This window comes from Staurois parvus, unplaced genomic scaffold, assembly GCF_062004578.1.
Source record: "Staurois parvus isolate SC_StPar_1 unplaced genomic scaffold, SC_StPar_1.0 ptg000014l, whole genome shotgun sequence".
Classification (NCBI taxonomy): Eukaryota; Metazoa; Chordata; class Amphibia; order Anura; family Ranidae; genus Staurois; species Staurois parvus.
In genome coordinates, this window is record NW_028317810.1 from 2553885 (window position 1) to 2577853 (window position 23969).

The 23969-nt window shown below is 41.8% G+C and overlaps 1 protein-coding gene across 5 annotated transcripts in view; it reads left to right on the top strand.

Moving 5' to 3' along the window:
* The window catches only part of ATXN2 (ataxin 2), a 107001-nt gene that overhangs the window by 54719 nt on the left and 28313 nt on the right, over positions 1-23969 (top strand). For all 5 annotated transcript variants that reach the window (XM_089676790.1, XM_089676806.1, XM_089676784.1 and 2 more), the window contains 3 exons: positions 1418-1600; positions 7604-7801; positions 14128-14232. In XM_089676790.1, the coding sequence (XP_089532916.1) occupies positions 1418-1600; positions 7604-7801; positions 14128-14232 (486 nt within the window). The remainder of the gene's footprint in view (positions 1-1417; positions 1601-7603; positions 7802-14127; positions 14233-23969) is intronic.

Here is a 23969-nt window from a genome sequence, read left to right on the forward strand (position 1 = left end):
TTTTTTTTTTGTTTGTTTTTTTACGCATAGGTCAGTAGCGGACAGTGCTGGTACTTGTATACACTCAGGGTAAGTATAGATCTGAAGGGATTAAATCCTTAGTAGGGTTAAGGTAAATTGTAGGTTTCATCTGAATCTTAATTTTGATAGAATCTATTCCTTTTCACTTTGTAATGGGTTTGCAGTATATTGAAATACAAACAATTTAAGGTTTTGATAGTGGTTAGGGGTTGGAACCTCTAATGGGCATTTATTGCTGAGGAGGTTATACTGTCTTGGTGACGACAGTCGTCCCAAAAAGTCTGTTTTTTTTTTTTTTTGTTTTTTTTTTTTATTTAAAGTATAGGTAAATGGTAAGATCTTGTGATGAACAGTGATGTATTTTTGTGAGTGTGTCTGGAGTGTCAGAAACTGACCTCTGCTTGCTTGCGAGAGCTCGTTTTCTCCTAAATACCTTCTGGAAATGTGGTACCACCTCTGCTGCTTAACTCTGCACATTTGGCAGGTGTGTGTAATTTAAGTGATCTCTACATATTTTATTCTACAATTTTACCTTAAATGTCTTTGCTCACTGTAAGAATTTAGAGAACATTTAGCAGATTTCTGACCTGTTGCTTTGCAGATTAAAAGTAAGGCTTGTAAAGTTGACCAATACAAAAGAAACTTAATACATTTATTACTGCAAATATGTGTTGTTAAAATTAACTTTCTAATCTGTGAACATGCATATAGCAGTTTATAGTGAAGGTCCATTTAATGTTCTCTCCTTACTGATATGCTGCATAATGGTATTTGTTTTGTCTGTCTGCTTCATTTTTAACAGTAGATTAAGGCCAATTTTTTATTTTCAACATAGATTTTTACAAACATTAGTTTGATGTTTATTACACTGCCATTTCTTTGGAATTATCATGATCCCTTGTCCCTGTTGATTCTTCTACTTCAGGACATTTAGAAGGCCCTTTTTTAAATTGTATTTATAATAATATTAGTGTTAGAACTTAAAATTAGTATCAGAACTACATATAAGTGGAATCTGTACATACAGTGTAGCAAACTGTTAGTGACATTCTTTGAGTGCTTTCTGAACCGTTCATGCTGGATGGATTGATATTCTATTTTATCTTTGGCATCTGAAGCTTTTCTATGATGTATACACATGTATGTTCGAATCTGTGCACCCACAGTTAGTAACTGGTGTGTTGTACTAATACAGCTTTTGGTGTGGCTTCAACTGATATTTTAAATGGAGTCTTGTGTGTCTTCCTCCATCCTTTTGCTGTGTCGTGTACTATAATTTCTTGAATGCATTCATTTTCTTGGATACATGTTCAGTTTACAAATTTCAGAATGTGAACAAAATACCATCCTTTTGGCTATGTTTGCTAAATATTTTATCAAGTGTTTTTACTTCTAGGACCTCCAAGGATGTCACCCAAGGCACAGCGGCATCCTCGACCTCACAGAGTTTCTAATGGTAGGAGCACAATGTGCGGGGGCCTTGAGTTTGTTTCACGTAATGAACCTGGAGAAGTGTCTGCTCCACCTGTAGCTCGAAACAACTCCTCGGGCAGCTCGTGGTCATCTGTTGTGAGCGGAGGTAAGATTGAAATCTTGCTCCCTCAGAGTTCCTACATTTCATAATCATTATTTTGGTAGTTCTGATTCTATTGCTATATCAATCTAATTGCTAATTATGATTTGGCTGTGAATCCTGGGGAAAAAAATATTTTTTTTTATATTTGAATAACTTGTTTTTTTATAGGTTTAAAAAAAAATAAAGGGATCACATTACAATGTACATTAGCAGTCAGACATTCCCTCTGTACAGACAGAGTGGTCTGTGCTTTACAAAAGCGCCTAGTTAGCAAAATAGTCTGAGATTGATCATTTGGCAAAATAAAGAAGATTTATCCTCAGCCATGAAGCCCATGCAATGCCCCTCAAGTCCCTACACACACAAATGTGTGAGGAGTAACAAGTGTTAACTGTTTTCAGCACAAATAATAAACAAGGAGCAGTACCACTGCTATGCCATTTCAACAAAAACACGCAGTGTGCCTACCAATTGTGTACCCCAACCACCCATATCTGCCAGTACAATAGATCAAGCAGGTTCTTAATATGAATACTATGGTAACATTGTACTGCTCTGGTCACAGGAGTAGAAACAAAAATGGTAAAAAAACCAAACTATTTTTACTTATTTTTTTATTTTATTACTTTATTTTTCTAATTTAAAAAAAAATAATTTTCTTTTCTTTTTTTTTTTACATTCGGTTGCCAGTCAGTGTCCCTGATCACTGCCACACCAGTTATAGTATGACACTGTACTACATTGGTGACAGTAAAAAAAAAGAAAAAATTTGTGTAACATTTTTCTTTTCTTCACTTTCCACAAAATTATGACAAAATGACACTTCAAAAAACTCACCATGCCTCCTACTAAATACCTCCGACTATCTACTTTCCGAAAAGCAGTCATTTTGTGGGTATTTGTTCTGTTCTGGTCTTTTTGGGCCTTTGAAGTGAGATCAGGATTTAGCAATCTTTAGATATATACCATAGTTTGTGGCATCTATAACTTTCCTATCAACTAAATTATAAACACTGGTTTGTGTTATTTTCACCAAAGACATGTAGCAGAATACATTTTGGCCTAAATTTTGTGTAGAAAGATTTTGCAAAATGTTATAACCGAAACAAAGATATTTTTTTTTCCCATCTATAAATGCCACCAAAAGAACGCTCTATTTGTGTGAAAAAATTTTTTATAATTTCATTTGTACAGTGTTGCATGACCGCGCAATTAAAGTGCAGCAGTGCTGAAAGGTGAAAATTGGCCTGGGCAGGAAGGGGGTGTAAATGTGCCTGGTAGGTAAGTGGTTAACATTGTATCTGCAGGGACATGAGCACTAAGGGGGCCAGTCCTGGGACCTGCAGCCATGGGTTCCATAGTTTATTAAACCTATGAGGGGTGCCTCTTTGCATCAAAATTTGCTTTTCTTTAAGCTGGGTGGAGTTGACCTGCATTCATCAATCCTCAAATGTAGGAGAAAGTGGCAAAAGCCAGTTATCATAATACATTTACATGCCAGGTACAGTAGCCTAGAGTTAGCAGTCCTGACATGCGGTGAATATATTTCTTCATCCAAAAATCCCAGTGCACAGATCAGCAGGTCATAAGAGAGGATGGAATGCCTGATTAATAGTAGTAATAACACTATGCCAGTAGTGTTCCACTTTTGGCTACTTCCAGAGCATATGTAAGATCTGCCGGGGATCCGCCATATCTGGGACAATCCGGACTCTCTCTACGGTCCCATAGATGCAACTTATACGGGGTTCTATAATGCCCTCTGTATGATAAAAGGTTGGGACAAGTGTTGTGTTGGTGAAAGAGACATTAGGAACTGTTCCAGAAGAACTTGCCACGTCTCCCCATGTAAGGCAGCTATATCTTTAGACAATCCTCTTCTGTCAGAAAGCTGTATGTTACCGAGGGAACTATCCAATAAAGATCTGTAAAGGGAAGACATGAGGCTCTTTTTATCTCAAGTGGTAGGTAACTGTTCTATGCAAGGGGGGTTAATCCCAAGAGTAGTCCACTTGGCTTAGGAAGAGAGGGTGTGATGGAGTTGGAGGAATTGGAAGAACCTACGAGAGGGGATCCCAAACTCCCACTGTAGTGTTTTGAAATGATTTCTGTTGGTCAATATCATATAACTTCTGAATGAACTGAAATGGCACAAAGGTATGGTAGGTAACCTGCCAGAGGTAGAAAAGTTTTTAGGATAACAAATACTGAAAAATATTGTAAGTTTCAAAATTATACAAAGGCCTTTTTCAGGGCAGAAGTAATTGTTTAACAACTTGGTGGTTCTGTAACAATGTAAGTAAATTAATAACATCAGTACTGGGCCGGTTCTGACACTTCTCTCATACATGTAGAAAAAAATCTTTTTTTTTTTTTTTTTAAGAAAAAATACACAATGCACAAGAGCACAATATAATACCCCATCTTTTGGTAAAATCTAAAATGTTACGCCGAGTAAATAGATACCAAACATATCACACTGGAATGGTAAAAACGACTGCTAAGAACCACCTTCCACTGCATTTAAAAGCGATCCAGTAGCTCTACAGCTGCTCAAATTGCTTTTACATTACATGGCATCACCAGCAGAAAACATTGGTGCTGGGGTCATGACTGCAGATGCAGCAATATCCCCAGTATAACCACTTCAACTACACTGCAGGTACTTCTTACAGATGGGAAGTGGTTAAGCTTTAAATGTTTATGCTAACAATTTTTTACAGGTGTCCTAACGTTTGATTACTTTTCAAGCTCTCTGTATAAAGAGAGTTGAAACAGACTGCTACTGCACTCTTAAGCAATATTTGGACAGTATTGTACTGCAGGAAGTAGTACATTGCGCTCAAAGTGGTGAAAAGGGAAGACCTTTTTAATAAAAGAAGGTATCGGTGAGTACAGTTTTTGACACCATCAAAGACACTTGGAAATGGACTCGTAGACCCAAAGCCACAGGAGAGACAGGCAGCTTACAGGAGAGCAGCTTTAAGCACAGTGTAATACTGATCGACGTAAGCAAGTCTCAGTTTTAACTAAAGAGAAGACTTCGAGCTGCAGGTTTGACAGGTTGAGTGGTTGTAAGAAAGCCATTGCTAAAATGACAAAAACAAGGCTTGCCAAGGCCATGAAGCACTGCCAATGGACTACTGAAAACTGAACCAATGAATCAAAATTTCAGCTCTTTGGTTCATCACGCATGATTTGTGTACGCCATCTAGTAGGTGAAAGGATGGTTCCCTGAACCAAAACTGCTCCCACAGCATTTTGCAGCGCCATGCAATACCCTCTGGAATACGCCTAGTTGATCAGGGGTTTATCCCACAGCAAGATGATGACTCAAAACATAGCTCCAGGCTGTTTTAGAAGAAAAGAACAAGACTACAGGCTTCAAATCATGGCCAGCACAGTCTTCAGACTTGAACCTCATCGAGCTGGTTTGTGATGAACTGGACAGAAGGGTGAAAGCAAAGCCACCTACAAGTGCAAAACATTCTGTGAGCACTTCTGCAATAGTGTTGGGAAGAACTTGCAGAACAATATTTGATTGCCGTTGTAGAAAAGAATGCCACGAGTGTGTTCAGCTGTTATATCTGTAAAAGGTGGCTACTTTTGGGTCAAATTTTTAGATTACATTTTGTTATAACAATTCCATGATTTTTTTTTTTTTTTTTTATGTCTAAATGTCTGGTTGCAAATTTTCCCTTGCACGTTCGGAGCTGCATTTCTGCAAATGGAGTTGGAGATTTGATTAGGATCAATGGTAACCTCATTGCTGAGAGATACAGACAGATACTTATCCATCATGCCATACCATCTGGGAGATGTGTGATTGGCCACAAATTTATTCTGCAGCAGGACAATGACCCCAAACATACAGCCAATGTCCTTCAGAACTATCTTCAGTGTAACGAAAAAAAAGGACACCTGAAAGTGATGGTTTTGCCCTCACAGAGCCCTGACCTCAGCATTAAGTCTGTCTGGGAATATTGAAGATCTGTGATCAGTTCTCCAAGATGTTTGGAAGAACCTACCTGCTGAGTGCCTTCAAAAACTGTGTGCAAGTGTACCTAGAAAAACTGAAGCTGTTTTGAAGGCGAAGGATGGGCACACCAAATTTTGATTTGGATTTCTCTTCTGTTCATTTTACTTTCCTTTTTTTGTTAATTGATAAAAATAAACTAACACTTCTGTTTCTGAAACCTTCTTAATTTACAGCATTTTTCACTCATGCCTAACACCTTTGCATGGTAATGTGTATATGTTGTACAGGGCCTGGGAATGTGTCCCAGATGGCAGGTATATTCTCCCAGTATTTGAGTTGAGATCCCTTTTTTTTTTTTTTTTTTTTTAAGGGGAGAGTTTGAAGACCTTGAGTACTTAGGGGTTCTCACCCATGTAGGGTGAGGAGTTCCAGGTTAGTCTGAAAAGCAGAGGACTGGCTTACCAAGTCCTTATTCGAGACCTGGAATTTCAGATGTCTTGAAGAGCTTTGTGTGGGGAGAACCTCCAAATCTGGATACAGGGACTTTGGTCCAGTAGGAGTTAATTAATGTGCCTCATAGTCCAGAAAAGGAAGAGGAAACCGCTGCTAGCTGTGAGAAAGTGAGCTGGACACCTGTGTGAGCAGAGTGAACTTAGCTTAGGACTGAGCTACAGTGGGTGAACTATGAAAACCTCATCCTTGGGACCTTTTTAAAGCTGGTGTGGTGGTGGTGCACCTTTTTTAGGTAGTTTGGCAATTCTGAACCATAGTATGGAATTTTTTTTTTGTTTGTACAAAAAAAGCAAAGGTGTAAAGGACTTTTAAGGTAGGTGCTTGTATACCTTCAGGATAGAAACCTTTGACACATTGGATGTATAAAAAATATTAAGTTTTATTACACATGATGAAATAGAACAACATACACGCCCTCCCATAAAAACAGAACCTGAACCTTTCAGTACAGTGAACCCTATTTGTCATCTTCCCTCTTATAACCATGACCAAAAAGGTCACAAATAAATATAACATGAATTTAGGAAGATAAGATGGTAAACCAGCGTGTTTCGCTGAGTTGGCTTCTTCAGGAGTTCAAAGGAGGGGAAAGCCCTGTAAATACAGAAGAGATCATGGAATACAGTATATTCAAATCGTATTTCTTTTCTTACACATCAAAGTCTATGTGACAACACAGATTAACCTAGTTATAACCAACATCAGCACAGTGGCTAAATGGTTAGCACCTCTGCCTGGCAGTACTCGGGTCGTTGGTTTGAATCCCAACCACGGCACCACCTGCCTGGAGTTTGCATGTTCTCCCTGTGCCTGCGTGGGTTTCCTCCGGGTACTCCGGTTTCCTCCCACACTCCAAAGACATGCCAGTAGATGAATTGGCTCCTGTCCAAATTGGCCCTAGTATGTGCATGTATGAATGTAAGTTAGGGACTTTAGATTGCTCACCCCTTGAGGGATAGGGACTGATGTGAATGTACAATATATGTAAATCGACGGCGCTATATAAGTACCTATAATATATAAATTATATTAATGTAAATTACCCACACTGACGGTTGCTCAAATCAAGGATCTTTTTTTTTTTTTTTTTTTTATAAGAGGGAAGGTGTGAAATGGGGTTCACTGTACTGAAGGGTTAATTTTCTTACCTGTGTTTATGGGAGGGCGTGTATGTTCTATTTCACGATGGATAATAAAACTTAGTTGTTGTGTGTGGGGTTTTTTTTTTATTTTTTTTTTTACACATCCAGTGTGTCTGTTTTTACTATCTTGAGGCTGTACCAGCACCTTTTTAGAAGTCACCTTTTGCTCTTCTCCTTTTTTCTTTTTTTTTTTTTTTTTTTTGTACATGTAACTATTTGGACATGGTGCTGATGGATCAGACGTACCAACTGAAAATTTGTTGGAAACAAGCTGTGTGTGTGTGTGTGTGTAATCTTTCATGATACTATATTGTGCATCTTGAACACTTTCTGATTTATTTCTGTGTGGTGTATTTTTTCTTTTTTTTCCAGTGCAGAGACTTTCTCCAAAGACTCACCGACCCCGATCTCCAAGACAAAGTGCCATGAGTAGTGGTTCTACAGCTCCACCTCTAAACTCTCCTCAGGCTAGTTCTATGGCGCCTGAATCTGTAACTGTGCCTATACCCACTGGATCACCAACACCTGCAAGCCCAGCTTCAAATAGAGCAGTTACCCCATCTTGTGAAGGTAAAATATTTAAAAAGCATGATGGAAAAGGACTAGTGATAGGAAGCCATCGATACCTTGAGTTATGATTTAATGACTCTACAATCTAATAGAAAATTGTTCACAAATATTTAATTACACAATTATTATTATTATACAGTATTTATAAAGCGCCAATAGTTCGCTCAGCGCTGTACATTACAAAGGGGGACAGAACATGTGACAGAACAATACCAATACAATGCAAAACATGAGGGGATCGAGGGCCCTGCTCTTTCAAGCTTACAATCTAGGAGGGAGGGGATGGTGGCACAGGAGGAGATAGCTGTGGGGGATGGAGTGGTAGGAAGAGTGGAGGAGGTCGGCAAGTTAGCAGGGGGCGGGGTAGGCTTCCCTGAAGAGATGGGTTTTCAGGGTGCGCCTAAAGGAGAGGAGAGTAGGTGATAATCTGATGGGTTGGGGCAGGGAGTTCCAGAGGATGGGTGACACCCTGGAGAAGTCCTGGAGGCGGGCATGGGAGGAGGAGACCAGGGAACTAGAGAGAAGGAGGTCTTGTGAGGAGCGGAGTGTGCGTGCTGGGCGGTACTTGGATATTAGGTCAGTGATGTAGTTCGGGGCAGTATGGTGGACAGCTTTGTACGTCAGAGTTAGGATTTTGAATTTGATCCGTTGCGCTATCGGAAGCCAGTGGAGGGATTGGCAGAGGGGGGTGGCGGAAACGGAGCGGTTGGAAAGGTGAATGAGTCTGGCAGCCGTATTCAGGATGGACTGAAGCGGGGATAGCCAGCGGCGAGGCAGGCCAGTGAGGAGGGAGTTGCAGTAGTCGAGTCGTGATATGATGAGGGAGTGGATGAGCTGTTTAGTGGTTTCTGGAGTTAGGAACGTGCGGATTTTGGCGTTGTTGCGGAGGTGGAGTCTGCACGAGTTTGTTAAAGATTGGACTTGGGGCTGGAAGGATAGGTTGGAGTCCAAAATGACACCAAGTACTCTGGCCTGCGGGGCGGGTTTGATGGTGGCGTTGTTGGACATGATGGAGAAGTCAATGGGGGGTGGTGTCCGGGCTGGAGGGAAGACAAGAAACTCGGTTTTGGAGAGGTTCAGTTTAAGGAAGTGGAGCGACATCCAGTCTGATATGTCGCTCAACAGGTGTGTGTGATTCGGGCGGAGACCGAGGGGGTGAGGTGGGGGGTTGAGAGATAGATTTGTGTGTCGTCGGCATAGAGGTGGTAGTTGAAGCCGTGAGAGTGTATGAGTTGGCCAAGGGAGGAGGTGTAGATAGAGAAGAGAAGGGGCCCGAGGACAGAGCCTTGAGGGACCCCAACAGAGAGGGGGAGTGAGAGGGAGGTGGTGGCATTATAGGTAACGCTGAAAGAGCGTTGTGACAGGTAGGATGAGAGCCAGGAGAGAGCAGAATCTCTGAGGCCGAGGGAGTGTAGTTTTTTGAGGAGGAGGGGGTGGTCGACTGTGTCAAAGGCCGCAGAGAGGTCAAGGAGTAGGAGCACTGAATAGTGGCCATTAGCTTTGGCGGTTAGCAGGTTGTTGGAGAGTTTGAGTAAGGCAGTTTCGGTGGAGTGTAGGGGACGGAAGCCGGACTGTAGGGGATCGAGGAGGTTGTTGTCGTTGAGGTGAGAGCATAGGCGGGCGTAGACTAGGCGCTCAAGGAGTTTAGATGTAAATGGGAGCAGGGAGATGGGTCTGAGGTTGTTCGGGTCATTGGGGTCCAGGGAGGGCTTTTTAAGTATGGGGGTGATGTGTGCATGTTTCAGAGGGGAAGGGAAAGTGCCGGAGGAGAGGGAGAGATTGAAGATGTGGGTGAGGGAGCGTAGGATGGAGGGGGAGGGAGGTTGTAGGAGTTGTGAGGGGATAGGGTCAAGGGGGCAGGTGGTGAGGCGGGCATCAGAGAGGATCTTGGAGACTTCTTCGATGGTAGTAAGGTCAAAGGTGCGGAGTGTTGGGGGAGCTTCAGTATGAGGAATGTAGGGTGGGGTGGGAGAGGAGGTCAGAGCAGTGGTGGGGCCGTGGGAGAGGGGTGTAGAGGGGGTAGCTGAGTGAGGGGGAAGGGGGTTGGAGGGAGTTTGAGCAGCGACGAAGTCCCTGTGGGTTATGTCGAAGGGGAGGGGGGATGAGGGGGTAGCTGTGTGAGAGGGGACGGGTTGAGAAGGCGTGTGAGTTGCGGCAATGTCCTTGCGAATTGTGTTAATCTTGTTTTTGAAGTGATTGGCAATCTCAAGGGCAGTGAGTGAGGTGCTGGGCGGAGGTGGGGGTGGCGAGAGTAGAGAGTTGAAGGTGGAGAAGAGTTGGCGAGGATTGGAGGAGAGGGCCTTGATGAGGGTCAGGAAGTAGGCTTGTTTGGCAGTATGGAGGGAGGAGGTGTAGGTGTGGAAGGCAGATTTGTATCGGGTGAAGGCTTGTTGGGATTTGGTTTTGCGCCATAGTCGCTCCAGGGCACGACTGTGTCGTTTGAGGGTTTTGGTGTGATCAGTCTGCCAGGGCTGGAGCGGTCGGGGTCAGATGTTGCGTGTGGTTAAAGGCGCTAGTGAGTCAAGAGCTTTTGACAGCGCATTGTTGTAGGCGGTCATAGCCAAGTCGGGGCAGGACAGGGGGAGGATGCGGTCATGGAGTTGATCAACTGCGGAGTGGAGGGAGGCAGGGTTAAGGTTGCGGAGGTTACGGCTGGTAGTAGTGTGACATTTGGAGGGGTAGGCGTTGGAGGATGAGGAGATAGAGAAGGTAATCAGGTTGTGGTCAGAGAGAGGGAAGGGGGTGTTAGTGAGGTTGTGGGGAGCGCAGCGGTTGGAGAAGACAAGATCAAGGATATTACCGTTGGAGTGGGTGGTGGATTGTATGCACTGTACAAGTGCAAAGGAGGAGGTTAAGTGGAGGAGACGGGCTGTGTCTGGGTTGTCGAGGTTGACAGGGATGTTGAAATCCCCAAGGATGATAGTGGGTAGCTCAGAGGAGAGGAAGAAGGGTAGCCAGGAGGAGAAGTCTTCCAGGAAGCTGGGTATGGATCCAGGAGGCCGGTATATCACAGCAATCTTCAGGGGGGTTGGGGAGAATAGTCGGACGCAGTGGGCCTCGAAGGAGGAGAAGGATAGGGAGGGGGGGTTTGGGAGGACTCTGAAGGTGCTCAGCGGTGACAGGAGCAGGCCAACCCCACCACCTTTACGACCGTTGGGCCTGGGTGAGTGGGTCCAGGTGAGACCGCCGTAGGAGAGTGCAGCAGGGGAGGTAGAGTCAGTGGGCTGGATCCAGGTTTCCGTAATCGCCAGGAGGTTGAGGGAGCGGGAAACAAAGAGGTCGTGGATGGCGGTAAGCTTGTTGCACACCAATCGGGCGTTCAGGAGTGCACATGAAAACGGGGGGAGATTTTAGGGAGCAGGGGGACAGATACTAAGTTGCGGGGGTTGCGGCAGGACGTGGAGGCGGGAGGGTTTTGTGCGGGTGAGGGAGGTGGTGGAGGGCCAGGATTCGGGGAGATGTCACCCGCGGTTATGAGGAGGAGAAGGGTGAGAAAGGTGGCATGGGAGCGGGATGTGCAGGAGCGTGAGAAACTACTAGTGGAGGTGTTCGGGTCAGTGGGAGAGCGGAGTAATAGGAGGAGGTGGTGGGTGCCATAGAGGGGTGAGGGAAGCAGTGAGGGCACAATATACAAATGTTTGGGAGGAGCAGAGGGATATAGTGAATGGATTTTGGGAACAGAGGAGAGGAAAATGAGGAGTGGAAGAGGCATTTTGGGGAGGTGATGAAAGCAATAGTAGGGAGATGATAGCAATGAGGGGTAGATGTACAAGTTTTGGGGTGGAGCAGAGGGGTAAAGAAATGAGATTTGGGAACAGAGGATAGTAATATGAAGAGGAGAAGAGGGGTGTATTATATAAAAGGTACACGGAGTGGGACTCAGGTATGTAAGAGATGTTTCCCAGGGTGTTTGCTTGCAGTCTGTCCAGCATGCAGTAGAGTTTCTTGCTGTTGTTGTGTCTTCCTGCTGCTTAACCTCCTTAGTGGTTTTCCCGAGTGTAGCTCGGGGTAGAATTTCTATACCAAGAACGGTAACCCCGAGCTATACTCGGGCTTACCATGCAGCGTTCTCTGGGGGTCCCTGCAGCACTTACCTTGTCCTTCGCTCCCACGATGTGTCCCCTGCAGCGTCCCCGTCCATCTCCTCCGGCGGATGCCGGCATCTGACTTCCGTGTTCCGGTCCCCGTGACGTCGGAACGTTCGGGCGGCGGAACCGGCGGGAAATTTGAAATTTTTAAAAAATTACATTTTTGCTGTCATTGCTTTTTCAATGCATTTCACATACATTTTGTCCCCACTGCTTTGTCCTGTGCCCTGCCTGCATTTTGACTGTTCTTTCTGCCTGGAAACTTAGAAAAGTCCATGGCAGCCAAAAAGCGTCCCTTTACATCAAAAGCGGTTTTAGAACAGCGATAGTAAATCAGAACCACTTGCAGAATTGAGTGATAATGATTCGTGGGGAAATTCGTCATCAGACACTGAAAACGATTTTGCGACTTTGCTCAGCGATGTGCGAATTTGCCTCTGTATTTCAAATTTCAGTGTTTTTGGTTTGATTATATTATTGAATTAAATTGATTAATATTATATTATTATTTTTTATGATTATTAATTAAATTATAATTTATGATTTTGTGTTTCATATCCGGAATGTTTAATAGACTCTTGTTCGGACAGATTTCAGTGAGTTATTCCTAAAAATTACAGCCTACAATTAAAAACTACATATTTCCATGCAAAAAAATGGTACCGCTTTCAGCACAAAATTCCTGACATGATCATACCGCCAGGGAGGTTAAGTTCTCCTGCTTTAGTTCAACTGCTGTGTTTAACTGCTCTTCACTCATTCAAAGCCGCACTCCATCATAAGCAGCACCCCCATCAGAGACTGTGCCCCCCATCAGAGATCTCCCCCATGAGCTGAACTAAATCATATGAAAAGAATCTGCACTAGACCAGGTATTCCCAGTACACAGAAAAATTTAAGATTTTAAACTCCTTTTTGTAAATTAGCCATTATACAGTTGAAGTGAATGATAAAATGTAGTTTCTACATGCAGGGAATAACAGCAGGCAGTACATGCAGGAGGTAATGATGGTCAAGATATCCTCCCAGGTCCCTAGGGGCAGCGCAGCAGTGCAGGCTACCACTTGATCATTACGGATCATTGTACCAGGCCTGTAGAAACATCATTGTACCAGTATTGAAGAAAAACAAAACTTATTAATTTTCCAAAAATTGAGCAAAATTACAAATTAAAAAAACTCCCTATACCAGTTACTAAATACCCTGGGTGTCTACTTTCAAAAAAATGGGTAATTTGAGGGATATTTATACTGTCCTGGCATTTTAGAGCCTCAAGAAATGAGTGTCATATTGGTACTGATCAATTTTCAAATATATACCATAGTTTGTAGACTCTAATTGTCATACAGACTAAAGAATATACACTGATTTGGGGTATTTTTTTTCCAAAGTAATTCGTTTTAGCAAAAAATAAATTCCAGTTGTGGTTAAAGTGGAGCTGCACCCAAAAGGGGAAGTTCTGCCTTAAGGATTGGTCCCCCAGCACCTTTTGGGGAACAAGTACTTGAAATTGACAGGTATTGTCACAGCCGGGTGCCCACACTGAAGATGCCGGCACCAGGAACACAAGGCAGCTGGTGAAACTGGCTGTGGGGGAGACACAGTGGGATCAAAGGACAGGTAAGTGTCCATTTTTTAAAAGTCAGCAGCTACAGTTTTTGTAGCTGTTGACTTTAATGTTTTTTATTTTCACTGGAGCTCCACTTTAAATGCTCAATCTCAAAATAACCTTTCCATTTGGGTACAGTGTTGCATGACTAATTGCATTCAGATTGCTGAAAGCTGAAAATTTGCCTGGGTAGGAAAGGGGTAAAAGAGTCCAGTATTGGTGGTTAAAATGGAAAGTTACAATTTCTTTTTAGAACAAAGGGTTGAAACTTGCCTATCCTGTGAATCGTGCTCTGAAAAGCTGATATGGAGTTTGCATCCGTGTTAATTTTGTCAATGAAATTAACACTTATTTGGTCAGGTAAAATGCATCAAAAACAATATGAATGACTAAAATAGCATTTTAGTAAAAAGACTGACACATATACTTGGTCACATATTTTTCTTTTGCATTTTCAACACAAGGTTTGGAATTAAAACGTATCCGTGTAAGAGTAACTTTAGGAGGGGCCTGTGTTTATTTTTGTGTATGGTGTTGTGTTTTTTTTTTTGTTTTTTTTTTTCTTTGTTATTTTATATTGAAGTTGTGCTTTTTTTTTTTTTTTTTTTTTTTTTTTTTTTTTTTTACAGCAAAGGACTCAAGGTTACAAGACCAGAGGCAAAATTCACCAGCTGGGGGTAGAGAGGCCATCAAGCAAAGTGACTCCTCTAGTTTTAGCAAACCCGAGAGCAAAGGTATGCAAATGGGGTCTTAACACAGAACACATATTTTCCTGCCAGGCTTCTTAGCTAAACTGGTGACACCACTCCTTCTCAAACCCCCCCCCCATCTTGGTAGATTTCTAAGTCTCCTTTCTTTTCCAAGATACACAGTTCACACACAACTGTATTTGGTTGTTTTGTCAAGGGTTCTGCTTAAGTGTGTGTTCACATGAACTTCATTTTGGCTTAAATGGAGATGCTGGAGAGTTGAGATCTAGTTCTTAACCTCTTTTTGGATGTCAGATGAAGATTTGTATGCTTGAATTTCCAGGTCTGCTACAGACATGCTGTAAGCATTGCAATGGGATCCTGCTCTTCCTGTGAGGTTAGATTGTAAGGAACAGAAGAGTTAGGATCTCAAAAACAGGTGGAAATGCTCAGCAACCCTGGCTCCATTGGAGTAGAGCTGGCAACTGTGGGAGAGACCTCTCCCCACAAAAAATATTTTAAGAATGGAAGTCTTTCCTTTTTAGTCCATTGAGGGACATGGGAAAATTGCCACATACAGGAGGATTGGACACTGGCAAACTGTTGGCCAGGCCTCCATTATTTGCTAGTGTTTTTAGAATGGATGTCTTTTTTTTTTTTTTTTTTGTTTTTTTTTTTTTTCTTCAGCTTCGATGAGTTTAAGACTTAATCTATACTATAAACTTTCTCCTCAACTAAGTCTCTTCACCGTGTAACTGTTTGTGGTTCCCACCTTTCTTGCAGTTAGTCTACCTTGACTTATGGATTTTACTGCTCCTGGACCCTGCTGATGTGGATGTTGCGGGATGAGTCTGGAGGTGACTCTTGGACATTGGATTCCACATGAGTGCCTTCCAGAGTGGTTCTTGTGTTAGCTATGGAGGGCTTTCCAGGTCCACAGATGCTGGCATTGCCTTGCAGTTGCTCTGTCTCGAAAGACTCACTAATGTGAGTGGGTCATTTGGGCAGGGCACTGGGTGCTCCCTCATTTTAGTCCTGGGCAGCAACATTTTATTTTTCCTGCCAGTTTGCCACAGAAGAGTTAATGCTTTGGGACAGAGTGCTGATGTCCTTCTTGCTGAGTTAAGTGTTGTGCGCTCTCTTCCCACTGAGATGACATCCATGATCACACTCCCCTGCTGCAAGACACCCCCCCCCCCCCCCCCTTCCCATTCTGGACCTCAAGGTTCTGAAAACGTTTGAGTCCCAAAATTCTGGATGGGATAGTTGAGATCTTGTTACTTTCCCTTACCAGTCAGACTTTCAGGCCTTGGTGGCTATTAAAGGGATAGTTCACCTTCATCAAAGAACTGCCTATGCAGGTAATGGGCGTCTGTGGATAAAAACAAACTGTGTGTCTCTGACTAAGGTTGAATAATGTCTTTGCCATAGGTGTGGGCCATTTACATACCTTTATGAAGCCTGATTGGAATACTCCCAAGACGTTGGTAGGACATTGCTAAGTGAGGCCTAGTCATTAGTGCTCACCTCCACCATCACAGGAATGATCTTTTTCTCTGATTCAGACCCCCGCACATGCTCTCTGTCTCCTGATACAGTAGCTCTGAGCTCAGTGTCTGAGAGCTCACACCTGTGACGGAAGAGGTGAGCAATAACATGTAGGCCTCACTAGCAACATCCTGGGAGTATTCCGGTCAGGCTTCATGAGGTATGTAAATGGCCTACACCTATAGCAAGGGCATTATTCCGGTTTAGTCAGAACTGCAGTTTGTTTTGATCTACAGGCACCCCTTATCTGCATGGGCAAGTTTTTTTTTTTTTTTTTTGGTAAAGATGAACGAACCCTTTTTAAGGATGCTTACTTGCCTGTACCCATCTTCCAGAGCATTAACACACTTTGAGCGCTTCGTGGGGGCCTCTGCACTATCCGTTGTGTAGCCTTTTTATTTAATGTCTTCTGTACCACTTCGATTCAATAAAGGGGCTGCCTCAAGTGTTGACTTGTGCTCTTAGGGCATCCTGATAGTGGGTTAGTTGAACGATGTGCTTAAGAGGGAACAGTCAGCAAGTGCTTTCGATAAAAAACCATCTCATTGGAGATTTTAACCGCTTAAGGACCGCCTGATAGCAGATACACTATAACAATCTTCCTCCCTGTCAGTTCGAGCACACTGCTCGGGATGGCTGTGCACAGTACTGAAGCACACCCCGCCCCCTAATAAAACACTCCCAGCATAGTTAACCCTTTGATCGCTCCTTGCATTAACCCCTTCCCGCCCAGTGCCACTAGTACAGTGTCAGTGCTGCTTTTTTTTTAAGCACTGATCACTGTATCACTGGGGATGTCAGCGACACCAAGTTAGTTCCCCACTAATGTCAGAATGTCCGCTACAGTCCCACTAAAAGTCTCTGATCGCCGCCATTACCAATAGAAAAAAAAAATTCCATGATCTATACCGCCATTTTGTAAACGCTACAATTTTTTTCACGTAAACCAATTAACTTACACAAATTGGGATTTTTTTTTTCTTTTTTATAGCAAAGACATATTGCAGAATACACTTTGGTCTAAATTTATGACTAAATATCTGATTTTGTTTTACATTTTTTTTTTACTGGACATATTTAATAGCAAAAAGTCCAAAATATTGTTTTTGGGGTTTTTTTTTCTCAAAATTGTCCGGTCTTTTTTTGCTTATAGCACAAAAAATTAAAAAAACCACACAGGCGATCAAATACCACAGAAAGAGAGCTCAATTCATGGGGAAATAGCGTAAATTTCATTTCGGTGCAGTGTTACATAACCGTGCAATTTTCAGTTAAAGTATCGCAAAAAAATGGCCTGGTCAGGAAGGGGGGTAAATCCTCAGGAGGGCAAGTGGTTCTGGTGCAGACATTGGTGTTTTAGGCAACATTGTTCTGACGCTCCATTTCTTTATTTACAAAAGCATTTTAACTCCTTGCCGCTGCCTAGTGGCCCTTTTAGGAGGATCTTGGCACTCTGAGGATGACCTCCCGTCAGGTTACTGCTGTGATTTTCAGCAATCACAGGGAGCTGCATGTGACCTCTCAGACAGCTGTAGTGCAACCACCTCTAGCCCTGCACCCTATGATTAAGTGCATAGCATGAAACGCGTCGGGGGGCTACAGCATTCGGACGTCAAGCCACCGCAGGTGGCCATCCTGAATATATGGTCAGTGTCCTTATTTGATTGTGTTACACCTGTCTTTTATGGAATAAAGTTATCCCTATACAGTATGTGGTGTTCCTTATTGGGCTCTCCCTGTGAGTGCCGTCATTCGCAGAGCCTGCTTTAAAGGTGACCCCAGACTGTGATACATACCAAGGGACCCTGATCACCTAATACAGATGGGACCAGACAGTGTATAGGAGCCTGACCTGGGAGCAGATGACCTGAGTATTACCTGATGAGACAGGATTAATCTCAAATGCATGTTTTTAGGCGCGCTTCTGGTGAGTGCGCACTTTACTTATTCAGACACATCATCTGCCACCCCGGATCAGATATCCACACATGAATTGTGATCATATAGGGATCTTCACTCACTATGGTCACCACATGGTGCCATATTTTGAGATATATATATCTATATATATATATATATATATATATATAGCTTTATTTTTAACTATTTATTTTGATCATTTTATCCATTATGTATTATGTTGCATATCATGTCTTAGCACTGTACCCATCTATTGACAAACCGGTTAAAATCGCCAATTAACAAAACAAATCTTGTTAGACTGATATAGCACTCCATTACAGACCTTCCCAATATTTGTGTGTGTATATGTGGATTCATAAAGTATTCAGACCCCCTTCACTTTTTTCCAATTTTTATGTTACAGCCTAATACGAATTGTTTAAATAAATTTTTTTTCCTCAACCACTTGCCCTCCAGAGGATTTACCCCCCTTAATGACCAGGCCTCTTTTTGTTACTCTGCGTTGCACTAATTCAACTGATAATTGCGCAGTCATGCAGTGCTGCACCCAAACAAAAATCTTTTTTACACAAATAGAGCTTTCTTTCGGTGGTATTTGATCACCTGTGCACTTTTATTTTTCGCGCTATAAACAAAAAAAGACCGAAAATTTGGAAGAAAAATTTATTTTTTTACTTTCAGCTATAAAAAAAAATATATAGTAAACTCAAAGTTGGTTATAAATTTTAGGCCAAAATGTATTCTGCTACGTTTGTGGTAAAACAAAATCCCAATAAGTGTATATTGATTGCTTTGTGTGGAAGTTATAGCGTCTACAAACTATGGTATAGATACTGCAATTTACACCATTTTTTTGCTATACAGTGCATGCACTAGTTTAACTGACAATTTCGCGGTCACGCAATATGGAAATTTATGGCCGTTTTTCACACAAATAGAGCTTTCTTTCGGTGGTATTTGATCACCTGTGCGATTTTTTTTTTTTTTTTTTTTTTTTTTTTTTTTTTTTTTTTTTTTTTTTTTTTTTTTTATGGCGCTATAAAAGTTTTTGAAAGTATAATTTAAAAAAAACATTTTCTCATTTCGGTCATAAAAAATATCCAAAAAAACTAAAATTTTGTCATAAATTTAGGCCAAAATGTATTCTGCTACATGTTTTTGGTTAAAAAAAAAAAAATCCCAATAAGTGTCAATTAATTAATTAATTAATTAATTAATTAATTGGTTGGTTGGTTTGTGTGAAAGTTATAGCGTCTACAAATTATGGTATAGATAATGGAATTTACACACTCTTACTTTCTGACTGCTCATCACATTTCTTGAGGTGCTAAAATGCCAGGACAGTACAAACACCCCCAAATGACCCCTTTTTGGAAAGTAGACACCCCAGGCTATCTGCTGAGAGCCGTATTGAGTCCATAGAATATATATATTTTTTTTTCCACAAGTTTCTTGAAAATGACAATTTATTTTTTTTTTTTTTTTTTTTTTTTTACACAAAGTTGTCATTTTTACATTATTTCTCAAACAATACATGGGTATATGTGCAATTAAACCCTAAAATACATTCTGCTACTTCTACCGAGTATGGGGATACCACATGTGAGACTTTTTGGGAGCCTAGCCACGTACAGGAGCACCATGCATGGCGAGTATTTTGCAGATCTAATTTTTTTTTCTCACAAGGTTTTGAAATATAAAAAGAGAAAAACAAAAGTTGTGTGGTGTTTTTTTTTTTTTTTTTTTTTCTCTCCATTTTACAAAAACTTGTGGCAACAAAGGAGATCTGCAAAATACTCACCATGCTTCCTATTTAATTCCTTGGGGTGTCTGCTTTGCAAAAAGGGGTCATTTGGGGGGTTTGGTGCTATCCTGGCATTTCATGGCCTCCGAACCTGTGATAGGTAGTCAGGAAGTGTAATGAAGAAATAAAGCACTTTAAAAGCCTGAAGGTGCTTATTGGATTTTGGGTACTTGGCTAGACTGCCAAAATGTCTCACATGTAATACCCCCATACTCGGGAGAAGTAGCAGAATGTATTTTGGTGAGTAATTCCACATATACCCATGGCATGTGTGAGCATTAAATCATTTTAAGCGACAATTTTGTATTAAAAAAAAAATACATTTTTTTTTTTCTTTGTCATTTTCCAAAAACTTGTGGTAAAAAAATAAATTCTATTGATTCAACATGCCTCTCAGCAAATAGTTTGGGGTGTCTACGTTCCAAAAAGGGGTCGTTTTGGGGGGGTGGGGGCATTAGAAGCTTCCGCCAAACATCACTCACTCTTCTAACCACCTAAAGACCCGGCCTTTTCTGACATATTTTTTGTTCACATGAAAACAAATCAATATTTTTTGCTAGGAAATTAATTTAAACCCGCAAACATTATATATATATTTTTTTTAAAGCAAACACCCTAGTGAATAAAATGGTGGGTGCTGCAATTTTTTTATGTCATAGTATATTCGCAGTTTTTTTTTTTCCAAACGCAATTTAAAAATAAAAATACAGTTTTTACTTTTAGTGCACAAAAGCACAATATATTGGCCAATTATTTGGTAAAATATAAAAGCTGATGGTATGCCGAGTAAATAGATACCACACATGACCTGCTTTAAAACTGCACATGCCCCGTGCAATGTCGACAAACTGCATATTTTTAATATCTATAAGCAACATTTTAAAAGCCTTTTACAAGCTACCATTTTAGATTTACAGTGGAGGCCCAGTGCTAGAATTACTACCCTTTTTTTTCCCTTAAGTTATTTTGATTTTTTTTTTATTTTTACACTGCCCTTTTTCTTTTTCTTTTTTTTTTCCTTTTTTTTCACTTTTAATGCTATCACAGGGAATGCAAATGTCCCCTATAACTTAAATGGGCATTGTCATATATTCTTTTTTGAGAAATCTGGAGTCTACCTGACTCTGGATATCTCCTCTGTTCTTACATTATCTAATCAAACCAAGATTGGTGTGATCCGATGCTTTCCCAATTTACAGATGGCGCTGTTTATATCCTGCGAAACTGAATTGATGAAATGCTCGTAGCTTCCGATTTCTTAGGCTATAGAGATGATTGGCACCATTCTGGTCTCCAGTCAGCTCTATGGTCAGCTGGCATAAACACCGGTTGCATTTTCAGGTTCCCCCAATGGCACGGGACTGCCCGAGAAGGCCGTGGAAGGCAGTGGTGGAGGGAGGGGGGCTTCTTCCTTTTTCTTTTTCTTTTTTTTGCAGCTTAAGGGCTGAATGGGGAAAAAAAAGAGAAGAAATCTCTGCCAGAAAAAGTTTGTGGTATGTCCACCATTAGAATATACCGCCCTGCATCCACCCACTTTTAATGGTGGGCACACATTAGATCACACTTTGCCACATGCGCCAGTTCCAAGATTGTACAAATGTCTAAATAGTGGCACTCTTGAATAAAAATTGTCCACGTATAAGTGGTACCCCATATGGAGAAAGGATGACACCAAGTCCCAAACTATCTTAGCACTGCTCCCCATGTAGTCTGGGCATCCGAGCGGGCTCCACATGGCTACCCTTTCTCTCGTGAATATGTAACTTATAAGTATAGCCTGTTGCCCTCTCACAGGTCTTACATCTTTATCTCATATCTGGCATGCTTGCTGGGGAGAAATTGTTTGAATGTAAGGCGGGCAGAAAAATTAATGAGGGACTCAACGCAGCTTTTTTTGCTGGGGAGTATAGACATCTGCAAATTTTTGGTTTAAGGTGATTTACAAGGGGCTGACTTTTGTGGAGCCGGTCAAATTCAAGGTCACCTCGAGGACGACCGAGTGTGTTGTCGTTGAAATGCATAAAACGCATTATACTCTATCTATGCCTGGCCATGGCAGCAGAGAACATGGGCATATGATAAATCAGGTCTGTGGACCAATACAACCACAATTCTTCTTTTTTTTTTTTTTTTTTTTTTTTGTAATGCCCATGTTGAGGGTTGGGCCACAAAAAAAATGTAAATTTGGAAACCGTAATAGGTTTCCATGCAAATGGTCTGGCAAGGTTTGAATTTGGGATGGTGGCGATAAATTGTTGTGCATATAAATTGCTTTGATCCACAATCAATGCATACAGATCTTCCATGAGAAACGGCTCCAAAAAATCAAGGGGAGTAGTTAAAGTTGTTTAGAGTATAAGCATAGGGGCTAAACGCAGGTGCCAGGGCTGATCCCGCTAATGCTGTGATTTTTGGGGACACTATACTAATGTGAATGCTGGTATAGTGCTGATCTGATCAAAGATTTTGATCCGTATAGACACTATACTAGCAATGGAGGTTTATTGTGTATGAGCGTGTTCCTGGCAATCAAGGGGTTAAATGTGATGGCTGGCGTACTGAGGGGCAATCTGATGCTACCTGGGAGGGGCGTGAAAACCACGGGAGCGCGAGTCCTGTGTGTGTGTGTGTGTGTGTGTGTGTGTATATATGTGTGTGTGTATGTGTGTGTGTGTGTGTGTGTGTGTGTGTGTGTGTGTATGTATGTGTGTGTGTGTGTATGTATGATTTTGCGCACTCATGCCGCCCTGTGGCAATATTTCTGCTTTAGGGTGGTCAGGAAGTGGCTACATAAGCGGTTTGTGTTATATCACTGCGTTACTTTGACAATTGAGCGGTCATGCAACACCGCACCCAAATTAAATCTATGTCCTTTTTTTCCCCACGAATTGAGCTTTCTTTCGGTGGTATTTGATCGCCTGTGCGTTTTTTTTTTTTTTTTTTTTGTTTTTTGTTTTTTTTTTGCGCTATAGAAAAAATAGGCTGACAATTTTGAGAAAAACAAACACTATTCTGGACTTTTTGCTATAAAACATGTCCACGAAAAAAAAAATCAAATTTCTTCATAAATTTTGTCCAGTATTCTGCGGCATGTCTTTGCTTAAAAAAAAAAAAAAAAAACCCAATACGTGTAAGTTAATTGATTTACATGAAAGATATAGCGTCTACAAATGGCGCTATATATACTGGAATTTATTTATTTATTTTCATATACTAATAATGTCGGCATCAACGAATTATGGCGGGACTGCGGTGGACATTCTGACACTAGGGTGAACTGACTTGGGGCCCCTGACATCCCCAGTGACACCAATACAGTGATCGGTGCAAAAATAAAAAAATAAAAACACTGACACTAATTGCACTGGGGAGGAAGTGGGTAACATTTGGAGGGTTAACTGTGTGAGGGGAGTGTTTTACTAGGGGGTGGGGGTGTTTTCTTCACAGTAACACACTGATCCGGAAAGTTGTGCTCAGCGTTCCGGACCAGTGTGCTGAAAACTGACGGAGGAGAGCTGCGGTGTAAACACTGCAGCCGTCCTCCCTGTCAGTGTTTGCCGGTAATCACCGACCGGGACCCTGTGATTGACACCCGCAGCCACGATCGGCGGCGTGGGTAGGGCGGTCGTGCCCCCCCCCCCCCCCCCTCCCGAAATGCAAAATCACGTGTGTGTATATATACGAGATTTTACACAGCGGTACCACCCTGCCGCAGTATATGTACTGTGACTGGTCAGCAATTGGTTAATCTACACTCGGTGCCCCATATGCCAATGTGATATTTCAGTTTTCCCTTTTATCAGAAGTATTCAGACCCATTGCAACAACTAAAATTTTAGCTCCGGTGCCTCCAATTTCTCTTGATTGTTGCTGAGATGTTTCCACGCCTTGATTGGAGTCCACCTGTGGTAAATTAAATTGGACGTGATTTGGAAAGGCACACGCCTCTATAAAAGGCCTCACAACAGACCATGCATACTGTATTAAAGCAAAAGCCATGACCTCAAAGGAATTGCTTACAGAGCTCAGATAGGATTATTGCAAAATGTAGATCTGTGGACGACTACAAGGGGTAAAGTAAAGGCGAGTGTTTGGGTTTTTACGTTTAATGTAGGTAATGCATTAAGGTTAAAAAACCTGTTGACTTTAGAAGGTCTAAGTATATATGGTGTGTACTTTCTGTGACCGCAGGGACACCCCCATCTGTGTTCAGCTTGCACAGGTCTCTGCTGTTGGGGTCAAGCTGGGGATTCCTTCCTGAGCTACTGGGGACAGAAATGTGGCAATGTTTGCCTGTCCTCATCTCTGAATCCTCACTGGTTTCTTAGTGGCTGTAGCGGACTTATGCCATTTCAGGGATTCTTTGTTCCAGACTTGTGTTTGTGCTATGTCTACAGCAGGAGCAGCTGCAGCTCATTAAGCATTGTCTATGTGGGAACAGAGGTTGCTTTCTCTTATTTTGTCTTGTATTTAAACTGTCATGTACACATTTTTTACTTTTCCAACA